This window comes from Trematomus bernacchii, unplaced genomic scaffold (genome assembly GCF_902827165.1).
Source record: "Trematomus bernacchii unplaced genomic scaffold, fTreBer1.1, whole genome shotgun sequence".
Classification (NCBI taxonomy): Eukaryota; Metazoa; Chordata; class Actinopteri; order Perciformes; family Nototheniidae; genus Trematomus; species Trematomus bernacchii.
In genome coordinates, this window is record NW_022987608.1 from 5253097 (window position 1) to 5278697 (window position 25601).

At 41.9% G+C, this 25601-nt stretch overlaps 2 protein-coding genes across 2 annotated transcripts; both read left to right on the forward strand.

Annotated features, from left to right (window-relative positions):
• Positions 1-1108: 1108 nt before the first annotated feature.
• LOC117483225 (aldo-keto reductase family 1 member D1-like) lies at positions 1109-3389 on the forward strand. The gene is made up of 9 exons (XM_034131466.1): positions 1109-1302; positions 1431-1598; positions 1688-1804; positions 1895-1972; positions 2163-2285; positions 2483-2592; positions 2850-3015; positions 3108-3190; positions 3274-3389. The coding sequence occupies exons 1-9, from the start codon at positions 1123-1125 to the stop codon at positions 3314-3316; spliced, it is 1068 nt and encodes a 355-aa protein (XP_033987357.1). The 5' UTR covers positions 1109-1122; the 3' UTR covers positions 3317-3389.
• Positions 3390-3959: 570 nt separating this feature from the next.
• Positions 3960-25061, forward strand: kdm5a (lysine (K)-specific demethylase 5A). The gene is made up of 30 exons (XM_034131353.1): positions 3960-4475; positions 4591-5129; positions 6417-6494; positions 6785-6907; positions 7364-7534; positions 7979-8158; positions 8307-8385; positions 8493-8584; positions 8891-9058; positions 10473-10592; positions 10710-10868; positions 11484-11665; positions 11809-11971; positions 12230-12349; positions 12433-12627; positions 12792-12973; positions 13325-13449; positions 13536-13686; positions 13832-13952; positions 14060-14236; positions 14647-14825; positions 15627-15765; positions 15879-16058; positions 16156-16716; positions 16811-16969; positions 18235-18363; positions 18454-18601; positions 18806-19023; positions 19713-20189; positions 24282-25061. The coding sequence occupies exons 2-30, from the start codon at positions 4983-4985 to the stop codon at positions 24576-24578; spliced, it is 5220 nt and encodes a 1739-aa protein (XP_033987244.1). The 5' UTR covers positions 3960-4475; positions 4591-4982; the 3' UTR covers positions 24579-25061.
• Positions 25062-25601: the final 540 nt, after the last annotated feature.

The window sequence follows — 25601 nt, forward strand, 5'->3', positions numbered from 1 at the left end:
ACACTTAGCACATACTACCCAGACGGCACTACGGTATTTTAAAGCTACAGTGCCCGATTGAGGCCAAAAACCCTTCTGAGAAAAAGCCATTAAAAGGCAAAATTCCAGATTTACATGTGACTATATTGTGGTTTATCTCTCGGATACTGTTGTTTTGTCATAATTATTAGAAAGGGCGGCGGGTTCGTGCCCGTGATTTCATTTATGTTGTATTGCTTAAGTTAGTTATATAATATGTTTAGTTGCTGCTAATTTTATTCTCTGTTTTTTTTAAGGTTTTTTTTTTCTAATGTTTGAAACATGTTAGTGCAAAACATTCGAAAAATTTGTCTTATATAATGCACTTTTGGTAATCAATTCACGGTGCTAAGAAATTCCACACTTAATCACCTTCTGGTAAGAAAGGAACAAATCTACAAGTTTAAACCAAAGTTGTGTTAGAAAGAGTTAAGCATTTAACAGAATCAATCTATTTCCAGCTGGAAGGACAGCAATGTAGATCAAGATCTGACCCAGTTCAAACTAAATAGCAAGAACACAATATGAAAAATACAAAGGAAGCAGAGGGGCACAGCCAATCAAAAGTAATATTACATCCATTGAAAAATGGCCAGACGAGAGGGATTCATTCAACTAGGTATAATTTACATTGCAGTCTTAAGAAAGTGTGGCAGACCGAAGGGGAAGTATAGCATGGGAATTACAAACCTAAAAATCCAAATGATAATTGCCAACAATGGTTAAGGCAACATCATTCTGTCTGAGAACATTTAGTAACTAGACGTGAATTTAAAGGTAGCCGATAGCAATGAATATCTTAAGTGCTTTGACAAAAAATCCATAAAAAAATGTCATCTGTGGAAGCCGTAATACTGTAAAAAGCACGACCAATCATTTTAGCCTGCCTAGCGATATCGAGCCGGTTTCTCAAATGTACCTACCCTACCTTTAAACGAAAAGTAAAAATAACAGATACAGTTTGTATCAACTCAGTATTTTGCCTTCAGGGACCAACACTTTATTGAAGCCAGTTCATGTGGGAGGATACTAAGCAAAAAAGGACTAGGAGGAGCCTCTTGTTTTGACCAAAGAGCAGTAAGATAACAGTCACTTACATGTTAAATGTTGGACATATTTAATCTGAGTCTTCATATAAATACACTGACAGCAGCACTAGGTCTAGCCTTGAAGACTCGCTCTTTGTTGAGCATGGACTTAACAGCAGAGAGCCACTCTGTTCCTCTGAGTGATGGAAACAGCATACCTTTGATAGGACTGGGAACTTATGGGGATCCCCGCACGGTAAGACACATTATTTAGGTTGCTTGTAGGACATATATTCATATTTTGCCTGCAAGTCATGAACACAAATTCATCTGTCACTTCTTCAAAAGTATTATTTACTCAAGGTGTTTTTATTTGTTTTATAGACCCCTAAAGGAACTGGATATGAATCAGTCAAACTGGCTATTGAAACAGGGTACAGACACTTTGATGGAGCTTTAGTCTATTTCAATGAACATGAGGTGGGACAAGCTATAAGGGAGAAAATTGCAGATGGAACTGTGAAGAGAGAGGACATCTTCTACTGTGGAAAGGTTTGAAAACTTTTACCCAAAACAACCTTCATTACCACTGATACATTATCGCAACAATTATTAACTGTTAATCTGTACTGATTATTAAGCTGTGGAACACATTCCATCCCCCGAATTTGGTTCGACCCGCTTTGGAGAAAACTTTGAAGACATTACAGCTGGATTATGTTGACCTCTATATTGTAGAAATGCCCACAGCCTTCAAGGTATTCGTGCATTTAATAAAAGATTTGTTGAGATTGTAAAAGACTGCATTCAAAAAAATTGTTTTATTATAATATATTTATTTTTTGCAGCCAGGAGATACATTTTATCCCAAAGATGAGAACGGACAGTACATTTATCACGAGACAGATCTCTGTGCTACATGGGAGGTGAGACTTGTTGGTGAATGATTTATGGTAAACACGGACTTTACTTTAGCTGTGCACACTTAAAAATGTCCTCTCCAACCTTATCTGCTCAAGGACAGCAAACTTTTATGACGCTCATATCTTGTGTTGTGAGTGTCTAAAGGATTTCTGCTCAAAGTCTAATTGGTTTCTCTTTTTTTTATTTTGACAGGCTTTGGAGGCTTGCAAAGACGCAGGGCTGGTAAAATCTCTTGGAGTCTCCAACTTCAATAAGAGACAACTGGAGTTGATCCTCAACAAACCTGGGCTAAAACACAAGCCTGTGTGCAACCAGGTACAGACAGGATAATAACGCATATTTGTTCTGGGGAAAAGGCAAATCCAATAAAAAGAACATTAAACTATGGACTATCTGACAAAGCCAAGAAAATGCCCTTATGTCAGTGACCTATATGCAAAACACATAGACTACCAACATTGGGACATAAATACAGGACTAATACTCAAAAGTAATTCTGTTTTTTTTTTTAGGTTGAATGTCATCCCTATTTTACTCAGCCCAAGTTGCTTGAGTTTTGCCGGCAGCAAAATATCGTTATTGTTGGATACAGTCCATTGGGGACATCTAGAGATGCATCATGGTATGGGAAATATTTTTTTCTTTTACTTTTATGTGAATGATATTGTATGTTGCATTGCTCAAGGAGCTTGAGACTCAGTATATTCAACCAATAAAGCCTTTTAAATCTAAGAGAAAATCAAAATAATCACATTTATTATCAAATGTAACTTTGTTCTAAGCTTTAATGCACAAATATGACCTTTGAACTATATATTTGTATTTAACCTTAAACATAAAATGTGCTGTGTCATAGTATTATATCATTTATTTCAACAGGGTGAACCTAAAATGCCCACCTTTGTTGGAGGATCAACTCCTGGCATCGATTGCTAAAAAGTATAAGACGAGAACAGCCCAGGTGGCCTTGAGGTTCAACGTGCAGAGAGGAGTGGTGGTCATCCCCAAGAGCTTTGACCCTGTCCGCATTAAAACAAACTTTCAGGTTTGTTTGCATGGCACATTCACCATGCGGAAAATAACCTCTGAAAGTTCATCCTATCATGTTGCCATTGATCTGTTTTCTAACTCCTGCAGATATTCGACTTCTCTCTTTCCGAGGCTGAGATGAAGGCAATTGAAGGATTGAACAAGAATATTCGATTTGTAGAGCTTCTCATGTGAGTATAGAGCATACTTAACAATGCATACTGATGTTTGGTTAGTGTTATAAATACATAATTACGGTTTTTTTACTCAACAGGTGGTCAGATCACCCAGAGTATCCATTCCATGATGACTACTAGATGCAACAGATGTCAAGACTTCACTTAAATGTGATCAAATAAATTGGCTTGTTGACTTGATTGCTTTTTACAACGTGTTGTGCTTTATTTTGAACATGATTTTGATAGTAGGACTCTTATTGTACATTTTATGAAACATTTCTGGTATACAACTTTATTGATTAAAGCAACTTCATTAAAGCAGAACAGATTTTCATTATTTCATGATACAGCTTCTTGTCTGAGAGAGAAGTAGAGGAAACAATGTATGATTGAAAACTGTTTAGAAATGTTTTGCTCTAGAACAATTGCCAATTTGTATTGTATTGTTGTAACAATGTGGTATTCATGAACAGGGCACTATGAAAGCAAATACTGAATATAAAATCCTCGAAACCCTGGCATTTATAAATAATGCTACCTTGACGTGCCGTAGGAAATATTAGAGTCATGCCGATAGAAAGTAACGCAACAACACATTAGCGTTTGGTTGCAAAATGTTTTCCTAATTAAGGTCCTTATTGTCATTGTTTCCCTTGTGTTTTTCTGATTCAAGGCTTAACAGCAGCCATTTGCCGTTGTTAGTTGTGCGAGTGGGTGCATGTTGCCTTTTATACAACCAGCGAACTCGGAAGTAGTAAAAAGGTTTCCGAGTGTTACTGAAGGCACCATAACAGCTATTCCAGCCTGGCTAGTTTTAGCTAGCACGACGGCTAATGCGGATACACTACGTACAGACGACGGTAAATTATACGGAAAATGACACCCAGTAAAACAAAGCAAAAGGACTAAAGCGTGTTTTCCTTCTGATTCCGATTAACCCAGTGAATGTCCTGTTGAGTCGACTATCTCGGCTAACGTCAATGTTAGCTGCGCAATGAGCAGCAGTGGCTAAGTTGCTTTTAGCAAATTAGCTGTATGCTAGTTTTCCATTGCTTTAATGAATGGGGGTTGGAGTCAACACACCAGTCAACAATGTACGCTTGGTACTAGCCTCCTCCTTGTTGTGGTTCAGCTTGTCTGGTACATTAGCTATCAGGTGCTCAGAGACGTGGACGTAGTTTATTAAGGAAGGAGCGTGGTTACGTTAGCGAATGAACCCAGCTATCGTCGGGACTAAGCCAACCGTGGATAACTTTGTTTGAAATGAAGCATCACGAAGAAATCATGCATTATCCAGGTACATAGACGGAGCAATAGCAATGTTAGCTTGCGTGACATAATATCGCAGCCTACATTGTGACGTTAACTATCAAGACGGGTGCTTCTGTTTACAAACTTATTTTCAAATTCAGTGATCCTCCCTGGCCCTGCATAGAGGATGTATGTGGGAAGAAATGATGGTGTTTTGGAGTGACCCTGCCCTCCGTCTCAGGTAGGGGAGTGGTGGAGCTGAAGACTCCCCGGCTTGGCCCGGCCCGCTGTTGACGGATGATGGGAAACATTGATCATTAGCAGCTCGGTTGTTGTATTTTTTTTTTTTGGCATTCACTTTCAACCGGAATATGATAAGTGATCGGGATGCCCTGTCATTGCATTGATTCGTTTTTTGGGGAGATTTGAAGGATCATGATGGAGGAAGTTCCCAAAGACGGATATTATTGGAACTTAATCATGGACTGTTAAGCTCAACCATTTTTTTATTACACATTATTTTTAAAGACTGTTTCACTTGCACCACACCAACATGTCTGCATTTGCAGAGTTCGTCCCCCCTCCGGAATGCCCCGTTTTTGAGCCGAGTTGGGAGGATTTCTCGGATCCTTTAGGATTTATCAACAAGATCCGACCCATTGCAGAGAAAACGGGAATCTGCAAGATCCGACCCCCCGAGGTAAACTCACATATCATTTAAAAAAGAGATTGTATTCCATTATGCATGGATGTGCCTCATATGCTCCTAAGTAAGGAGTGGTGGTTTGCTTGGGCCTTAAGCAACGACGTTACTAGTTACCATTAATCTAATAGAGGTCATATAAGGCTTTATTTATTTGCACTCAACGGAACACATTTTGTACTAAAGTGACAATGGGTTCCTTTATTTCCCATGAAAGTTGGCCAAAGACGAAGTAAACTCAACAGTTCCGGTTACAATGTCTTTGTTTGTTTTCCTCATGGCTAGCTAAGTTAACAGCAGAGTGATTATTACATTAGCTTTGAGGATGCGACATTGGGCCACAGACAGGCCTGTCGCTGCTGTCATACCATTAAAACCCATATTTATACCTTATTAAATACTGTGGTTACACTAGCACCTTTACATTTTCTAGGACTTTTCACTGTTAGGGTGTGTGACTGTAGACAGCAATACTGCACACATGAGCAATTGCTGTTAGTAGATTAAGATGACAGGACATCTAATTATACCAAATCAGATGGTAGAATATCACTTTCCCCCAAACATTCATCCATTATAACACTCTTAACTTCATAGAAAGGTCATCTATTTACAGATGAAAGCTGCATGGTTTGCTGCTATTATAAAAAAGTGCAATATGTGTAACAAATATAGGGTCCCCTTGCTTTTTAGTTTAACAAAAACATTTATCAAAAGTTTTGAACGTATTCCAGAAACAAATAAACACTGTCGTTTTGTAGTTTCTTCCATCCTCTGAACTAAAAACTACCATAACCGCATATATACATATATCTGTGCCTCATTCACATTTAAAACCAAATTGATTGTCAGCATCGAGGAAAAGTTGTTATTCTCAAAGTATCCTAGCCAGGGCAATTGTTCTGTAGTGTTTTACACATAACCTTTTACTCAAAAATGTCTTTGACTACTGGCCATCATAAATAGAGTCAGTTATTGCAAGAACCAGAAGAACACATAGCAGCAAGTGACCTGGCATGAGCATACTTCAGATGTTATAGAGTTATTTGGTCACATGCTTTGTTCACTGAAAATGTCTCATAACAACACCATAATTATCAAAAACCTTACCAACATGAACACACTTCTTGCAGTATTTGTGCACAGGTCCCGTAAAAAAAGACTTGACTGCACTTTTCTGACAGTATGACGATGGGTAATATATAGTCACTAATTAGATATGTTCTGCTCTATCAAGTGCTCTCATTTCCTCATTGTTAAGGATTCTTTTTTCTTGTCTATCAGGACTGGCAGCCTCCGTTTGCCTGCGATGTACGCAACTTCCGCTTCACTCCGCGAGTGCAGAGACTGAATGAGCTTGAGGTGAGTCTGCCAAGAAGATGTATCATGCCAGCAACCCTTCATTAAAGGCATGTCTTAGGAACTTTCAGAATGTGTTTTTACATATTTAGATATGATTTACTGACTTGTGCAGTTTTCCTTTTGAGATATGTGATTTTCGTGGTCTATTTTCCATTAACACTGATGCATATGAAGGTCATAATACAGGATTAGACAATAAAGACTCAATAAATATACCCCAAAAGGAGAAAATATGCCTTAAGAAACAATTAAGTGCACTGACAAGTGTCCTCTCTCCTCTAATTTTCCAGGCCCTCACTAGGGTTAAACTCAACTTCCTGGATCAAATCGCAAAGTTCTGGGAGCTGCAGGGATCCAAGACCAGATTCCCTCATGTGGAGAGAAAAGTGTTGGACCTCTATCAGCTCAGCAAGGTGAAATACAGCAACTTTCTTTGAATGCTCCATTGTTTTTTTGTCTGATCATATAACAGTGCCAGTTTCCTTAATCTTTGCTGATTTGAACTCCTTCCCTGATGCTCGTCAAAACTGCCCTTTTGGTGTTTCAGAATCAGAAATCCTTTATAAGTGTTAGAGCACAATGTGAAGTTAGTAGGCTCACATATTCAACAAAGAGGCGGCACATGTTAATAAAATACAATCAACTATAAATGAATGGTAAGAAATTGTAAGTGGCAGCATTTTTAAGAACCTAAGTGATCATATAAAACTGTTGAAGTAATAATAACATGAATACATTGCAGAGAAAGGGTATATTGCACCTAAGTAATTGTCTCTTTAACTAAGGTATAACAGAGGAAGTGACAGGCAGCCAGTAACAACAATTGTAAAATAGTACATATTGCTCATAAGAAGTGTTATTTGTTTCAGACTGTGTCCTCAGAGGGCGGCTTTGAGGCGGTGTGCAAAGAGAAGAGGTGGTCCAAGGTGGCCGGCAGGATGGGCTTCCCGGCGGGGAAAGGCACCGGCTCCCTGCTGCGCTCCCACTACGAGAGGATCCTCTATCCATACGAACTCTTCCAGTCGGGGGCCACGCTCACTGTGAGTGCTGCTCGATTAACAAGCTAACACTAACTCAGTATAGGAGCTCTGACACACATTCATACGTAAAACACAGCGGTTACAATGTGGTTGATTACCTGAGGACGTTGGGGACAAACTTGGTAATGGGATTAATATGGGCTGATTTATTTGACATGTAAAGGGTTCCAGATTCATTGCGAGTGTGTTAACGTTAACAAACATTTTTGAAAGTTGTTTTGTGAGTGCGTGTTGTCATCTGGTTAATAGACTTTTTGTTAACCATTGAGCTAATTTCGATTTGGCTGTTCTCAGTGTCCTTCTCAAATGTAAGTCTTGGCCTCACTTCAAACAGCTCTAGGCAAGATATCCCAACAATAAAAACCCTGTTCTTCAAAACCTACAATAGAGACATTTGTAAATGTTTCCAGAACCCTCATTTGGTTTCACTCTTTCTCCAATTAGGGCATCCAGCGGCTATATGAGGAATGTGATGATGGGGAAGATGTGGACGAGGGAGTCGGTGAGGAGTCGGTGGAGGAAGAGGAGCTGGATGAGGAGGATGAGAAAGATGGAGACGGGGATGCGATGCAGGCCAAAGAGAGGCTCCTGCCTGAGAGACGCTCCAGGCGCCTTAAATCTGAGGTAGAGATTTTACATTTTTAAAACATAAATCAATGCATCCTTCTTGTGCTCTGTAGTCTTTATTTTTCTCATACTGCCTGTGCTGCAGAGCCCAGTCTTCTCTGATTGGTTAGCTGTTTCTCACTCTGCTGTTGTTGTTTTCTTCCAGAGGGAAAACAAGGAGCCTAAAGGCCTAAAGATCTTCAGCACAAGTCCCAAGATGGTCAACTTGGGAATTCTATCAGCTGGTAAGGCTCGCTTTTCTGTTGACCTGTATTTATCACAAACAAAGAGCAGGAAAACAACAATACTATGAACGTTCCTATCCTCTAACCGGCACTTTCCTTCTTTTTAGATGACGGATTCAGCAGGAAGCAGCGTCACCTCAAAGCCCAGGCCTTCGCCATTAAAATGCGACCCCGCAAGGAGACCCTGGAGGTCAACTTTGTGAGTGTGTTTGGCATTTTTCCTGACAGTTCATGTTTTTTTATTATATATCTTTATTGTAAAATGTTACAATTCATTTCAACTAACAGCTCAAATTACAGTAAAATTAATGTTGGCAAGACTGGTTGCCAAAAATAAATGTTCTCGCACTTTGAGGGAAAAGTGTGAAAATCTGCGCAGGTTTTAAGATCAGATGGAAGCATATTCCAATGTTTGATGGCGGTAAAAGAGAAAACAGATTGTGCAAAGGCAGTGCGTTCATTCTATCCACATGCGTGACCATCTCTTGTTTGTTTCGGGGTGCTGATACCCCAGATCGACCTGTACCTCTGCCTGGTGTGTGGGCGGGGCGATGAGGAGGACCGCCTCCTGCTGTGTGACGGATGTGACGACAGCTACCACACCTTCTGTCTGATCCCGCCCCTGCAGGACGTGCCCAAGGGGGACTGGCGCTGCCCTAAGTGTGTTGCTGAGGTAAAGCTTGAGGGGGCAATCCAAATTATTAAAGAAAGATTAAACATGTTTATTGATCATTTTCTGACACGCACAGTCGCACACAGAAATGTTCCCGATTTACGATTGTATTCATCTTACAAATTCCCTCATCCATCCATTATGTATTAATATCTTAACAATTCTAATCTGCCACAGTATATATTGTAATTAGGGGTCGACCGATTATCGAGGCCGATATTCCGCATTTTACAGATTATCGGTATCGGCCTTTTTTTTAAATCAAATTGCCGATACAACTTTGGCTCTGATGCGGCCGTTTCTCTGGCTGCAGTCACCACTGTTCACGAGCAATGTCCAGCCCACAGCGCTATCTGATAGGCTATTACTGAAGTGTCAATCAACACTGAAGATTTTCCGGGCTGCAGCCAGCCAGAGAGGCGGGACCTTCTCAGATTACAGGCAGGTGCGAAGAACGCAGACACAGACAGAGGCAAGCAGCAGCAGTGAGCGGTGTTTCGAAGGTAAATCAGTTGAAAGCCGAAGTTCAATAAACATCCCAATCCCCTATGCTGAAGTTGCAAAAACACCACGATCTTATGATCCAATTCTATCAGTTTCCCAGTTACAAAGGGACCTGGGGGGGGGTAGTGGGGTAGCGTCTCGCAGCGGAGAAACTGGGACGACTGGGACTGTGACGGCTGCTAGTGGAGCCTCGCAGCAACTCTGCTTTCTGCACCACAATCTGGTGCTGCTGAATTGGGACTACTAAATGAGTGAGACTCAAATATCAGAAGTTCAGAACAAGTTTTAGTAGTTTTTATTTTATTTTTTACTTCATTTACTTTACTCAGGGTCACAGAGAGGAAACCAGTTTTAAGATGTTGAAAAGTTCATTAAACATAAAAAGGCATTTCAAAGAAGTTGTGTTATTCGACATTTTGACACCAAGATTTTCTGATTTTACTGCAAATGTATATCGGTTCCAAATATCGGTTATCGGTCTCCTTGTTTACTAATAATCGGTATCGGTATCGGCCTTGAAAAAGCCATATCGGTCGATCCCTAATTGTAATATACATGTTTTATATTGTAGTACAATGTGCACATTTTTACTTTAACTAGCTTTTTTGATCTTCATTTGGGAAGTATAAGTAGCATGTATACAAGGAATTGCACATTAATTTAAATGTGAGAAGAAGAAGAATGTAAAGAAATGTGTATATAAATATTTTATCCAGTTTTATTTTATATTTTATTTGACATTTTACCTAAATGTCAAATCTTTTAATAAATATTTGTATTCTTTTTTTCCTTCCAAAATAGAGCAACTGTCACAAAACCCAATTTCCCTTGGGATAAATAAAGTGTTGTCATTCTGCTGTATGCAGTTTAATTTCCTACTATAATGAGTGTTGTCCATCTCCCCTGACAGGAGTGCAGTAAGCCCAGAGAGGCCTTTGGCTTTGAGCAGGCGGGGAGGGAGTACTCTCTGCAGAGCTTCGGAGAAATGGCTGACCAATTCAAGTCGGACTACTTCAACATGCCTGTTCATGTATGTCAAATCCACACAGAACATGTGTGCTTCAATCATCTGGCTGTCCCACAATTGGAGGTTTCTCTCGTTTACAGGAGGAAAGATATTCTTATAATTTCTGCTTTGTCCCTCCAGATGGTCCCCACGGAGTTGGTGGAGAAAGAGTTCTGGCGCCTGGTCAGCAGCATCGAGGAGGACGTCATCGTGGAGTACGGCGCTGACATCAGCTCGAAAGACGTGGGCAGCGGGTTTCCTGTCAGGGACGGGAAGAGGAGGCTACTGGGAGATGAAGAGGTGAGAAGATTAGTATTATATATTTCCGTAAACTCCTAAAGTCTTGACTTGGTTTGTATTTTTTCACATGAATCAGAATCCAAACTGTTATTTTCGAGGGTAAAGGGTAGAATCTAAGGATGCTCCAATTGGCCTGAGAAAATCTGAGCTTATTTATAATAGAAATAATCAATTCATAGTTCATATCTTTGACAATAGATGGGTAAAATGGGTGAGGTATACAACTTTACTATCTTCCCTCCAGTTAGATATGACATCTAAGGTACTTATGATAATTCATTATGTATCTGTTTGCTGTTATCCACAATAATTTTTCATTAGTGTTTGTTTATCTCTCTTTAACTGCCTGTGTATCACCCTTGATAATAATAGGGGCATCTCTATTGCATATCACATTAAGCTTAAATAAAAGCCAATTTCATTACTTTATTGATTTGTTTTAATAGTTTTATATCTGGTTCTTTTGGTGGGGTTTCCCCTGTGTCCAAAATGCATTACCTGGGACTTTTTACTGATCAGACTCCCATAAAGATTCACCAAAAGCTTTTTCCATTAGGTAAAAACGTGACTTTTGCCCCAAAGCTAAAGAAAGCCCTCTGTTTCCTCTCCTGTCAGGATTATGCCAACTCGGGCTGGAACCTGAACAACATGTCGGTGCTGGAGCAGTCGGTGCTCACACACATCAATGTGGACATCTCGGGTATGAAGGTGCCCTGGCTCTACGTGGGCATGTGCTTCTCCTCTTTCTGCTGGCACATCGAGGACCACTGGAGTTACTCCATCAACTTCCTGCACTGGTATATACAAATTATACAATAAGGACATACAAAAATAGGCTGACATTCAAAAAATACAGTGATATACTTTTTTTATATTTTTAATTATCCATTCTAACCTTATTCACAAGTTTATATCTTTCGTTTTTCCCTTTCTCCTCCAGGGGTGAGCCGAAGACTTGGTACGGCGTGCCGGCCTCTGCAGCGGAGAAGCTGGAGGCTGTAATGAAAAAGTTGGCTCCGGAGCTGTTTGACTCCCAGCCTGACCTCCTCCATCAACTGGTCACCATCATGAATCCCAACGTCCTCATGGAGCACGGTGTCCCTGTGAGTAGTCTGTTTGGTGGGGTTGATATAGAGTGGTGCAGGGATGATGTATTTTTGTAGGCTGGTCCGCAAGTTAACATCACAAAGGCTCCCTTGACCAAAATCAATAAGATCTTTTCATTAGATTTGGAATATTGCAGAAAATAAGATCTGTGGCAAACACAATTTTAAGATACTTACACACTTTGTTCTGCTCACTCTATCATATCTAATTAAATATTGGCTCCATGTTGATTGTGTGTATATTCCCCCCTTCAGGTGTACAGGACCAATCAGTGTGCAGGGGAGTTTGTGGTGACCTTCCCCAGGGCCTATCACAGCGGCTTCAATCAGGGCTACAACTTCGCAGAGGCCGTCAACTTCTGCACCGCGGACTGGGTGAGAGCAAAGCAAATACTGCCCCCATTTAAATAGAAATACTTGAGAGAAGTTTTTAAATGTTTATCTTTGCCCTTCCGTAGTTACCCATGGGTCGTCAGTGTGTATCCCATTACCGACGCCTCCACCGCTACTGCGTCTTCTCCCACGAGGAGCTGCTCTGCAAGATGGCTGCTGATCCAGAGAGTCTGGACGTGGAGCTGGCTGCCGCTGTCTGCAAGGAAATAGGAGCCATGATGGAGGAGGAGACTAAACTCAGACAGGCTGTTCAGGAAATGGTAATTGTCTTTTCTTTGTTTATGCTTAATTTATGCATGTTTTAAGGTGTTGCTGAATGGCTGTTATCTCACTTTGAATCTTAAATCAGGGGGAAGTAAACCTGATCGGGACGTCCTTACTTTGTATCATCCCAGTGATGGCATAATCTGTTCTCTTTCTACAGGGGATTTTGTCTTCAGAGCAGGAGGTGTTTGAACTTCTCCCAGACGATGAACGCCAGTGCTACAAGTGCAAGACGACGTGTTTCCTGTCTGCTCTGACCTGCCCCTGCAGCCCCGACAGACTGGTGTGTCTCACGCACGCAGCAGATCTCTGTGACTGTGCCCTCGGCAACAAGTGTCTCCGGTAAGGGATGTTGGTTTGCTACAATGCTGCACAGTGTCTAATAAGTGAGGGAGAAGAACCCCGACAATGAGAGCAGGATCCTGAATCATCCTAAAAGTTTTCTTTACTCATTAATGAAAGGCTCGCTGCACATTATCCCGATTATTACATGGCTTTGCGGATTAACATGAGTGTCCTCACTGCTATAGAGAAATAGCAGACTGCTGAATGTTCAAATTGACCAATAAGAAACTAGTATTTAACCAAGCCGTGTAATAACACTAAATATGTTCAGCAGATAGTCAGGAAATGTTTGTTGTGGCCACCACATAAACCATATTATGATGTTGACATGTGCTCGATGTGTTTCAGGTATCGCTATGATCTGGAGGAGTTTCCTGCCATGCTGTACGGGGTCAAGATCCGGGCTCAGTCTTACGACACCTGGGCAAAGAGGGTCAGCGATGGCTTGGCTGCCGACCAGAAAAACAAGAAAGGTTTTACACTTAAATCGCACTACAGGATATGTACATGTTGCATACTTCTATTCCGCCATTGCATGGTTGTTTTGTGTGTCTCCTAGATCTTATTGAGCTCAAGGTCTTGCTGGAGGATGCAGAGGACAGGAAGTACCCCGAGAAAGCTTTGTTCCGTCGCCTGAGGGAGATGGTCAAAGAGGCGGAGACGTGCTCCTCAGTCGCTCAGCTGCTGCTCAGCCGCAAGCAAAGGCACAGGTCAGTGGATGTTCATACACGGACCCTTAATGTAATCCAACAGAAAAGCAATTTAATGATAACCTAGAATGCACTAATGTAAATTAATACTTAGAATAATTTATTAAAGGCTAACCTATATGTCTCTTCCCATGTGTGTCTGCAGCAGCCGCCTGCGTTCTGAGAGCAGTCGTAATCGTACAAAACTGACGGTGGATGAGCTCAAGGCCTTTGTGGATCAGCTCTACAGGCTGCCCTGCATCATCAGCCAGGCCCGACAAGTCAAAGTGAGTCCCCCTTGATACCATAGAAGCTTACCCAGGCCTCATCCCCATTCTTTCACCATCAAAACTATTGAATAACTGCTGAACCCTCCACCTCGTTCTTCCTCCAGGAGTTACTGGAGAACGTGGAGGACTTCCACGAGCGAGCCCAGGTGGCGCTGTCAGACGAGATGCCCGATTCCTCCAAGCTGCAGGCCCTGCTGGATCTAGGCAGCGGTCTGGATGTGGAGCTGCCGGAGCTGCCCCGACTCAAACAGGAGCTGCAACAGGCCCGCTGGCTGGATGAGGTGAGAGCACAAACGGCTTGTGTGCATTTACTCATAGTTGTTGTAGTTGCAGCCTCGTGTAAAACGTGTTGTCCTCCTATTTAGCTCCTATAAGGCCTCATTTCACCATCAACCTTTTTTAACTGCGAAACTCAGTGTTTTTTATCTTAAAATTCTAATATACCACTGTATATTATATTGTAGGACATAATGCACATTTTCACTTTTAACTTGTCACCATTTTTTATTTGATCTTTTATCAATTTAACTTTATCTCCATATGTTGAATATCTTTAGTTTATTTGATATTTTCCTTCACATTTTATTTCTAATGTTTATATAAAGTATTTAAATTTGTTATTCTAAAATGTAGCACCTGTCACAATCGCCCGGGATAAATCAAATATTCTAATTCTGGTTCTGATTCCCAGGTGCGCATCACCCTGGCAGAGCCTCACCGCGTCACCCTGGAGCTGATGAAGAGGCTGATAGACTCGGGGGTCGGCCTGGCCCCCCACCACGCTGTGGAGAAGGCCATGGCCGAGCTGCAGGAGATCCTCACCGTCTCCGAGAGATGGGAGGACAAGGCCCGCGGCTGCCTTCAGGCCAGGTGAGCGTGCATGTGCAACACATCCGCAAAATACTTCATGGGAATGTTGGCACTTTCTCCTTCGTACTGTTCATCATTTAATAAAACATATTAGAGACAAATATATATATTTTAAATTAAAACATATTTTATATATCTTTTATTAGACATTTTACTCTTACTTCTTATGTTTAAATACATTTTTATTTTTGAAATTGTATCTTTTATGGGACATTTAACTTTTCATGTTCATACAAATAAACACAAACTTCTTGTGTTCAATTCAATATATTTATGCTAAATTTTTATTTATTTATCACCATTTTCTCACCAGTATTCTGATGCTAGTTACAAAAAATAGTTAAAGGTGGGGTAGGTAAGTTTGAGAAACCACATACACTTTTTGTTATATTCCATGGAATGCTCTTAACATCCCGATAGCAATGAATATCTTAAGTGCTTTGACAAAAAATCCATTAAAAAATTTCATCTGTGGAAGAAGTAGTACTGTAAAAAGTACGACCGGCCCGGCTAAAATGATTGGATGGCCTACCTGCCTGTCAGCTTTCCATCTGTGCACAAACTTATCTCGTGCCCTCATTGGTCATGTGCGCGTTCGTGTGTGTTGGAGGAGGGGCTCTGGAAGGAAGTGGCAGATTTTTTTCCGGCTGTGTATTTTCAAATTCTAGCGCACTTGAGCTGGTTTCTCCAAAATTACCTACCTCACCTTTAACTGGTGCTAGTTACAAAAAATAGTTAACTATACATTTAGTCATACTTGATAATCATGGCTGTCTGTCTCTAATAACCCCCCCCCCCCAGGCCTCGACACAGCTTGGTGACCTTGGAGAGCATTGTGCTGGAAGCTAGGAACATCCCAGCGTACCTCCCTAACATATTGGCCCTCCGCGAGGCCCTACAGAAGGCCAAGGAGTGGACTTCTAAAGTGGAAGCCATTCAGGTACAATAACCTGTTCAGTCTAAAGTCACGTGTCCTCTTGAGGGACTGGTATTTGAACTTATAGCTCTTAAAAAGCTCCAATGTCTCTAACAACTCTTCTCTCCCTCTGACAGAGCGGCAGTAGCTTCGCCTACCTGGAGCAGCTGGAGAGCCTGCTGGCCCGGGGTCGCTCCATCCCCGTCCGGCTCGACCCGCTGGGCCAGGTGGAGTCTCAGGTGGCCTCAGCTCGAGCCTGGAGGGAGAGGACGGCGCGCACCTTCCTCAAGAAGAACTCCACGTACACACTGCTCCAGGTGGGCCACCGTGAAACCATGTATTTGAGGCATGTCTCATGTCAAATGTATGAATCTTACATGTTGCTAATCCGGTACGCCTTTCTTTTTCTGACAGGTCCTCAGTCCTCGCATTGACATCGGCATCTACGGCAACAGCAAGAGCAAGAGGAAACGCGTGAAGGAGCTGATGGAGAAGGAGAGAGGAGGCTTCGACCCCGACGCCCTGAGCGACCTGGAGGAGAGCCTGGAGGAGGCGCGAGAGCCTTCCACCGTCGTAGCAGCCTTCAAATCAAAGGAGCATAAAGAGGTGGAGTCCATCCACTCGCTCCGCGCCGCTAACTTAGCCAAAATGGCCATGGCCGACCGCATCGAGGAGGTGAAGTTCTGCCTGTGCCGGAAGACGGCCAGCGGCTTCATGCTGCAGTGCGAGCTCTGTAAGGACTGGTTCCACGGAGCCTGCGTGCCTCTGCCCAAAACGGGAACGCAGAAGAAGACTGGTGTGGGTTGGCAGAGCAACACCAAGGACTCCAAGTTCCTGTGTCCGCTGTGTCAGAGGTCGAGGAGGCCGAGGTTAGAGACCATCCTGTCGCTGCTTGTGTCGCTGCAGAAGCTGCCGGTGCGTCTTCCAGAAGGAGAAGCCCTGCAGTGTTTGACAGAAAGGGCGATGAGCTGGCAGGTATGCATGGAGTTAGAGCTTCTCAGGTTACAACATTCACATGCTTTTATTTTGAACCATAGTCATCCTAACTCTGGTCTGACTGTCCCACCAGGACCGAGCGCGTCAATCTCTGGCCACGGACGAGCTGTCCTCAGCGCTGGCGAAGCTGTCTGTGCTGAGCCAGCGCATGGTGGAGCAAGCTGCCCGAGAGAAAACGGAGAAGATCATCAACGCAGAGCTGCAGAAAGCTGCTGCCAACCCGGATTTGCAGGTACTTTATAGGATTTCACACTGTAATGCTGCATTAGAACAGAAAATACAAGAGTCTAGGAATCCTGTATGGAATGCACCACAAGGGGGCACTAATGGGTAAACATGAAATAGACCACAAGACTATAGAGAGGCGAAGTCCCCCCATGGGACCTTATTTCGGAAAAAGTTTGTATTGAAGTCAATGGAGAGAGAAAACGTATCTTTCAATCCCGTTTGAATTGTGCCACGAATTACACATATGATGTTTGTCAATCTTAAATAATAATTTCCATGTCAAAAAAGTTGACAGTTTGTCGTAAAACTGTTGAAATATAAGACTATGAAAAATACGCAACTAGAAAGACTACAAATCCCAGAATCCCGGTCCCGCATGCTGGCTCTTACGGAACCGCCTAACTCCCCTTGTGTGTATGTACAGCTCTCAACATGCCCAGAGTAGTGATTTTCACCTCTTTTAATACTTTTCGCTTCATTCTGAAAGAAAGAGGTGAAATGTGCCAACGTGACGGCCGTCTTGGTGTGTGGTGCGAGACGGGATATGTAGTTCATTGAGCGGTTTCACACAAAAAAAGTGTTACTTCACAGTTTTACGACACATTTTTATTTTTTGACTTGCAAAATTATCTTTTAAATTGACAAACATCATATGTGTAATTCGTGGCACAATTCAAAGGGGATCGAACGATAATCTTTCTCTCTCCATTGACTTCAATACATACTTTTTCCGAAATAAGGTCCCATGGAGGTCCCCCGGAAAGGGAAGGACTTCGCCTCTCTATTGTCAGTGTTACATTTGAAAAATTAGAATAACCTTTATTTTTAATTACAACTTTGGAATGTGTCGAGCATAAGGATATTTTGTATGGTGTTTAGGATATAAAAATAGGAGGCATGTACGCTTTTTGTTCTACATGTGGCTGGAAAAATCTGATTTATCTTGTATAATTTAAAAACATTACTTTTTTATTTTAAAAGAAATATATATACATTTACATTTTAACACATTTTATAATTGATCCCATGTTCACTACCATTATATTTATATTTTAGTGTACATATTTTTACAGATGTCTTATTTTTACTTGAAATAAAATGTATATATTGTAGTTTAGTCCACAAACCTTTACATACAGATTTCTGATTTCAATAATCTTATAATTTCTGTTATGCTTATTTTGTATTTTAAAATCGGAGCAACTGTAACGTATACTAAGTATCTAATCAAATCAGAGACATTAAATATGTGTCTCTGTCCTTCCTCAGGGCCACATCCAGACTTTTCAGCAGTCAGGCTTCAGTCGAGCCGCTTCACCTCGCCAGTCGGTGGACTACGATGACGAGGAGACGGACTCAGACGAGGACATCAGGGAGACGTACGGTTACGACATGAAGGTATGTACGGCAAGCGATGTTGCTCAAATCACCTATAAGCAAGATATTCTACTTCTAATTCTTCCCTTTGTGGTGTCTGCATCGTTCCAGGACCCCGGCGAGGTGAAGCCCTACCTGTTCTGCGATGAGGAGATTCCCGTGAAATCTGAAGAGGTGGTCAGTCACATGTGGCCGGTCGTCACGCCGTCATTCTGCGCCGAACACGCCTACTCTTCCGCCTCAAAGTCCTGTGTACAAAGTGAGGCCACATTTTAGAGCCTCTCTGTTTCCCTGGATCCCTAAACGCATCATCTCCTGTTGTCTTTGTGCACAAATAACTTAGAGAAAGCTACATTTTGAGCACTTTTATGATAAATATTCACCTCTGAGAGGTTCCATTTTTGTTGATTTGCTCTGAAATGAATGCCTTCATCATCTCACACTCAAAATATTGACGTTTCAGACATGACGCCCAGGAAGCAGCCCAGGAAGACCCCCCTGGTCCCTCGCAGCCTGGAGCCGCCGGTGCTGGAGCTGTCCTCGCAGGCGAAGGCCCAGCTGGAGGAGCTCATGATGCTGGGAGACCTGCTGGAGGTGTCCCTGGATGAGACCCAGCACATCTGGAGGATCCTGCAGGCCACACACCCCCCGTCTGAGGAGAGATTCCTGCAGGTCATGGAGGTAGGCGACGTCACGCATTATGCAACCTGATTGCGCAGCTGGACCCCAGGGAAATGCTGAGTCGTGTTTGGCTTGGGGTTTAAATCTATCGGTTCTGCTTAAAGGTCACCTAGTATGCAAACTGATCTTTTTCATGTCTTTTATACATCAACATGTGTCCCCCTCTGTGTAAAGAGATTCTGAAAGTTTCAGGAAAAAAGATTCTCTCTTTTTGTCCTGATCCATCTGAAAATGAGCTGATCAGATTTTGGCCACTTTATGATGTCATAACGATTTTTTGGCTTGTGTAACCATTAGCCAATCACCAACCAAGGTACCCCCCCCCCACCTTATCACCTGAATCTCCTCCTAGAGCACCATTGTGTTCTTTTTAACCAAATATCTCTCAGAGGGGCGTGGGGAGGGGCTCCTTATTTTCATCTAAAGTAACAGACAGAGAATCAGCACTTTGGAAACAGGGCTGAAACAGAGGGGATTATGGGATGCTGCAATGATCTGTTTGGTGTTTCAAGTCAAACACTTCAGAGACATGTTTTGTATATATCTGAGACCTATAATATATTGATGAAAAACAGTATAATAGGGGACCTTTTAAGGGTTTTTCTGAATAGATGCATATGGCTCAAATGAAAGAAAGTCATGCAACATTTGAAATGAAAACAGTTATCTAATGTCTTCCCTTCCCACAGCCTGACGACTCTCTGATGGATAAGCCTCTGAAGCTCAAGCTGAAAGAGTCGGAGAAGAAGAGGAAGCGGAAGTTGGAGCGGGCCGAGCACCACCACATGCTGATGGCCGCCGCCGCTGCCGCAGGTGGAGGTTCAGTGATGGGCGAGATGCGGCCAGGCAAGAACAAAGAGCTGAAACGGGTGGGTCTGGAACTGGGACTTGGGATTAAACCCAAGAAAAAGAAGCTCAAGCTCAACATGGACAAGAATCGGGAGATGAAGCAGATCGCCAAGCGCTTAGCCAAGGAGGAGAAGGAGAGGAAGAGGAAGGAGAAGTTGGTGGCCAAGGCGGAGGCCATGAGGGACGTGCTGGAGAAGAGGAAGGAGAAGAAGATCCTCGACATTCCCTCCAAGTACGACTGGTCCGGGGCGGAGGACTCCAACGACGAGAACGCTGTGTGCGCCGCCAAGAACTGCCAGAGACCCTGCAAAGATAAGGTGAGGACTCCTTCAGGGACACTTATTTCCCCTCATTCTGGTTCTGAGAAAGCAGCTTTTCTCACAGTCTCAGCACTAAGCATTGGGAGTGTGTTGCAGTCGAAGAGGAAACTGGGCTTATTCATCAGAATTTCGTATGACTTGACTTGACTTGACTTGACCTGAGCAATGACTTGACTTGACTTGCTTGACTCTCACCACAGTGACTTGGGACTTGCTTGATACTTGTAGGTCAAGACTTGAGACTTGCTCATGACTTGCACATGTAGGACTTACTCCCACCTCTGCGAAGAGGTACAAAGGGGGAATCGTAGATGAATGATAAACACAGCGACAGTTTAGTAATTAACAGAGGTCATCGGCCGCAATGTGACTAAGCACTTTCTTTTTAAAGTTCTGTATTTTTGGAATCAATTTTGCCTTGAATATTCATTTAAAGCCATGTATTTACTAGGAATTTCAACTAGTAAATAATAATTATCTCAGGATTATCAATATAGGCACATTTTTTCTACATTATTCAGTATGACAATTTGACGACTCATTTCACATTTAGTCCAAAAATGCTGCAATTTTTTACATTACACGTGACTTGTTAGACGGTTTTATCCAAAGCGACTTACATACATTCAATACTGTGGGCAATCCCCACAGGAACAATTTGGGGTGAAGTGTCTTGTCCAAGGACACAGCAGAATGTTTGACTGCAGCGGGATTCAAATCAGTGGCCCCCGTGATCCGAAGATCAGCGCACTAACCACTGAGCCACAACCTCCCTTACATGTCTGCATAGTCTTGCACTTATTTTAATTTGGGCTATAAATTGCCGAATGCAGTTTTCCAAAGCCTAAGGTGATGTCTCCGAATTGCCTTTAAGTCTAACCAACCGTCTAAAACTCAAAGACACTTGGTTTGCAGTGCTGTGATATAGAGAGAAATGGCAAATCCTTACCCTAAAGTAGCAAAAGGAGCCGATCTTCTTTCTTTCCAACAACTAATCACTCAATTTACACATCTTGTTAGCTCTTATCTCAAGGTTCAAGGTTCTTTATTGTCAAACTAACATAGCTACAGAGTAATTATGTCGTTGAAAATCTTATGTCACAGGCTTCTCCAACAATGCAACATAATAATACAGATAGTAAAAGTAATACAAAAAGAAAAATAGTTCTAAAATAAAGTGAGTATGTGGAATAGTGCAGTACGAGTCTATATACAAGTTATTGGAATGATATATATTAGATAGTAGATATATATTACTAAGTAGCAGATGAATGTTTGGAAATTGTTTCAGCAGTTAATCTAAACATTTTTTGCAATTTGTATCGTCAATTTAGAATTAAGTTAACATACTCATTTCTAGTCATTCACGTTTAGACAACCACCGATTGACATTAGAGAAACTAAGATAAGATAAGATAAGACGGACCTTTATTAATCCCCGTGTGGAAATTCAGTTTTACAAAGCAGCAACAGGGTAAGCGTGAAAAAACAGGACAGCAAAGATTCACACAGATTAATCAAATCAAAAATCAAATCAAGAAAAAAATTATAATGATAATAATAATAAAAGACTATGAAATAGGAGATGAGTAAAAATAAGAGTAAAATAACTGTCAGCATATATACATATTTGGTCATATAAATTATGAAGTACGGAATGAGTGACAAGTGAAAAGTGCAAATGGACATCTGAACATATAGTGACATATCTATCTACATATTTGGTCTACTACTAATATATTAACATGGGTTGTGGAAACAGTGTATATGTATGTCCAGTGATTTTATTTTATTTCTTTTTCATTATTGACCCCTTGTTGTGCAGCCTGATAGCTACAGGCACAAAGGACTGTCCGAGGCGCTTGGTGCGTTGTTGTGGAGGGATGAGTCTGTGGCTCGCTTCACTAGCTCTGCATGGAGTGGGTGGGAGGGGTTCGTCTAGGATGCTGTCGAGCTTCCTCCTCGTCCTCCCCTCTGCCTCCTCCTCGTCCTCCCCTCTGCCTCCTCCTCGTCCTCCCCTCTGCCACCTCCTCCAGATTGTCCAGTTGTACTCCAACTACAGAGCTAGCCTTCCTCACGAGCTTGTTCAGCCTGCCAGTGTCCTTAGTGTTTGTGTTTCCACCCCAGCACACCACGGCAAAGAAACTTGTTATAACACACAAGTGCAGAAGGCTGGGCTTTAACATTGACTTTTCACACATCCCCTTTTAATTAAAAAGCTCACTCTATATTCAAAGGTGTAATAATACTCCCTGATGCAGTGACTTTTCTCCATAAAAGTACTTTTATTTGTACATTCTGCTATATCTTTTCTACCATAATAGTATCCTTTAAGTTGCTCCCACTAGCAGTCTCTTTTAATATGCATTTAATCTGCATTATGTAACCCCACCAGGTGCAGACTGACTAAATAAAACCTGTCATAATACCATATTAAAATGTGAACCTCGTGACCCTTGTAGTTACATCCCCGACTAACAAGGGAGAAAGGCAGAACATTCTGGTTGACGCTTTCATCACGTGACGTTTGCTGTAAACACCTGGGTGTCTGGAGGTGGATGACACTGGTTCCGTTTGTTTGCCGAGTTAATAACAAACACTTTTCCAAATGAACATCATGGAACGTTATTGAATATCAACAGCTGATAACCGCACTGGAACACCTTAAAGAGAGTTACACATCACGTATTAACAGGACACACTGATGCGGTCCTGAGACAGCACTGCACTCCGACACAGTGGCCAGGCTCCGTCCAATCAGAGCGGAGGAACTGGTAGGCTTGCACCTCAGTGGGTGGGGTGGAGATGGTGAAATAAGGAAGGAGGCGCTCCTAACTGGAACTGACAACACCTGATGTTTGGATGATTTACAGTCGTGCGGTATTATTGACATGCAGAGTATTACCTCTGCTGTTTCCTGATATTTAGTCATTTTAAAAGTGCACTTTAGTTCAGTTAGTTTTGTTATTCTACACAACTCACGGTTAGTGGTGTATAACACACAAGATCATCTACAGTGCATCAGTGTTTGGCCAGTTTACTCCAGTACATTAGATCAATCAAATGACTGATTTGCAGCTTTAACGTGTGCTGGTAAAAAATTACCCACACGTTTTCCTGAATTTTGTGCCACATGCTTTTTTTGAATAATTGTCATGTTTCTTTTGAGTGGTCCATGTTAAAATGGGGATGAAATTTTAAAAAAAAAGCATTATTAACCCTTATAGATTACATCCATGGTCATATTTTGCTCCCCACAAAAACAAAAAACAAAATCCTATTTTTTGAATTTTTTTTTATCCCAACAATTTTTTTCCTCCTGTAAAACAATACATGACATGTGATTATGTAAGCTAGTACCAACAAACTTCAACCAAAACATTTGTGATATCTGTCCATCGATGAATCTGCAGCTATAAGGACGTGTGTGTGGAGCAACCAATATTTTAAGCCCGCCCACTTTTAGGCAGTCCAATCAGATGCAATGGATTTGATTTAAATCCCTCTTTTAACTATACCCTTCAAATATTCAGCGTCTCTGGAAAATAAAGTGGTGCAGGAATAAGTCCTAAACCCAGATATGAGTTAGCATTTTAGCTCTTTCAGGTTTCCTCTTCTCAAAGTCAGGGTTTTAAAAAAAAGTTTAAGGATAGAAGCCTGAAATAAGGTCTATGGTTAACTCAAGTAAATACTCCACTGTCTGAATGTCTGAAGCTTCTATGTGTCTTCTAAACGGTTACTAACAAGTGGCTAAATGAGACTACTCCCCGAACATTAGCCACCTTTACCTTCACAGTGGTGACTTGAAGACATTTGACCGTGTAGTTATTTTATAGTCTACGTGTAAGGTTAATAAACATGTTTGCCACAGAGCTTATTTTCTGTAATATTCCAAAATCCAATTAAATGACCCCATTGCCTTTTTTGTAGTTCACTTGTGATGCTAACTTCTGGGTCGGCCTACAAGTATACATCATCACTGCACCACTCTATATGTCACAGTATAGACGCTCAAGACGCTCCTGCTCCTGTCTCACTGGGGCTTTAATGTACTCACATGTGTTCCTGTGTGTGTGTGTGTGTATCCAGGTGGACTGGGTGCAGTGCGACGGCGGCTGCGACGAGTGGTTCCACCAGGTGTGCGTTGGCGTTACGTGCGAAATGGCCGAAAACGAGGACTACGTCTGCATGGACTGCATCGGCAAGGCCGGCGGGGGGGACTTAGGGGTCACGGTGGAGGAGGTGGCGGAGGAGAGCGTCGTAGTGCTGTCCACATCCATGTGCAGTGTGCAAAGCCTGCCATCAGTGGTGGCCTCGTGGTCGCACACACCCACTCTACTACACCCAGCAGCCTCACATCAGCCAGAGCCTCAGCAGGGCAGTTAGCATTTACAGAACATACTAAGACTGAGATTGAATACTGTACCTCACACAATGTACGACATCTTAGGGTGTATGAAAGACTGTAACTGTCCGGATTATATAGCACAAGAAAGAAGATGCATCTTAAAGACGGAGATAAGAAGAGTGTCCCTGTGTGGCTTCAGCTAACACACGAGATGTAGTCGTCCTGCAACAGTTCTAGGTGTAGAAACGCCCACCAGCTACTTCCTGATCCTCAGTGCACCTTCTTACAGTCAAACACTTCTTCCAGCTGTTGTATTCAGTGCAAATAAACAATCGTGTCCCCCCAGTCTTTGTTTTACTGGACATCCTGATCTGCCTCCCCCCCCCCCCCCCCCCCTGGCCTGGCCCCTCAGTAACATCTCAATACGTAGGACTCCAGACTAGCCAACACAAATGGTTGTAATGTAGTGGAATTATTTATAATGTACATACTTTTACGCGATTAAAAAAAAATGGATTGTGGCTTTTTTTCTTCTTTTTTTTCTCACCTTTTAATAAACTATTCCTAGTCAAATGAAAAACAATTGTGATGCTTTTTTAAATGTTGAATTAGTCTGTTTTAGTTTTGCCCTGTTTTTTTATATTTAGGAAAAATCTAAAGAGTGACTTCCTGTTTTTGTCTTAAAGAGAAAATGGAGAGAGGATAGAATTAAACAAAGTATTGCAAATACTGCATTTTGTTTTTTTTAGCTTTTGCCTCCTTGATTCTGCTGAAGCGTTGGAATGATTGGTGGGTCACATTCCTAGGCCTGAAATGTGACTTGTGACCTCTATGTCACCGAGACCTTGATGTAAGTTGTGAGTTAATCTTCACATTTCCTGTGTTGCTCATTAAGCTCAATTAGGGGAGACATGTGTTGGCATGTTGTGGGGCTCCGGTAGGAAAAATTGCATGTTGAATATGTTTTTTCCCTTCATTATAAGCGGTTAAAACATGCATTTTGTGCAAAACAATTAATTTACACATCATATTGATTTTTATCTACCCTTTTTTCAGATACT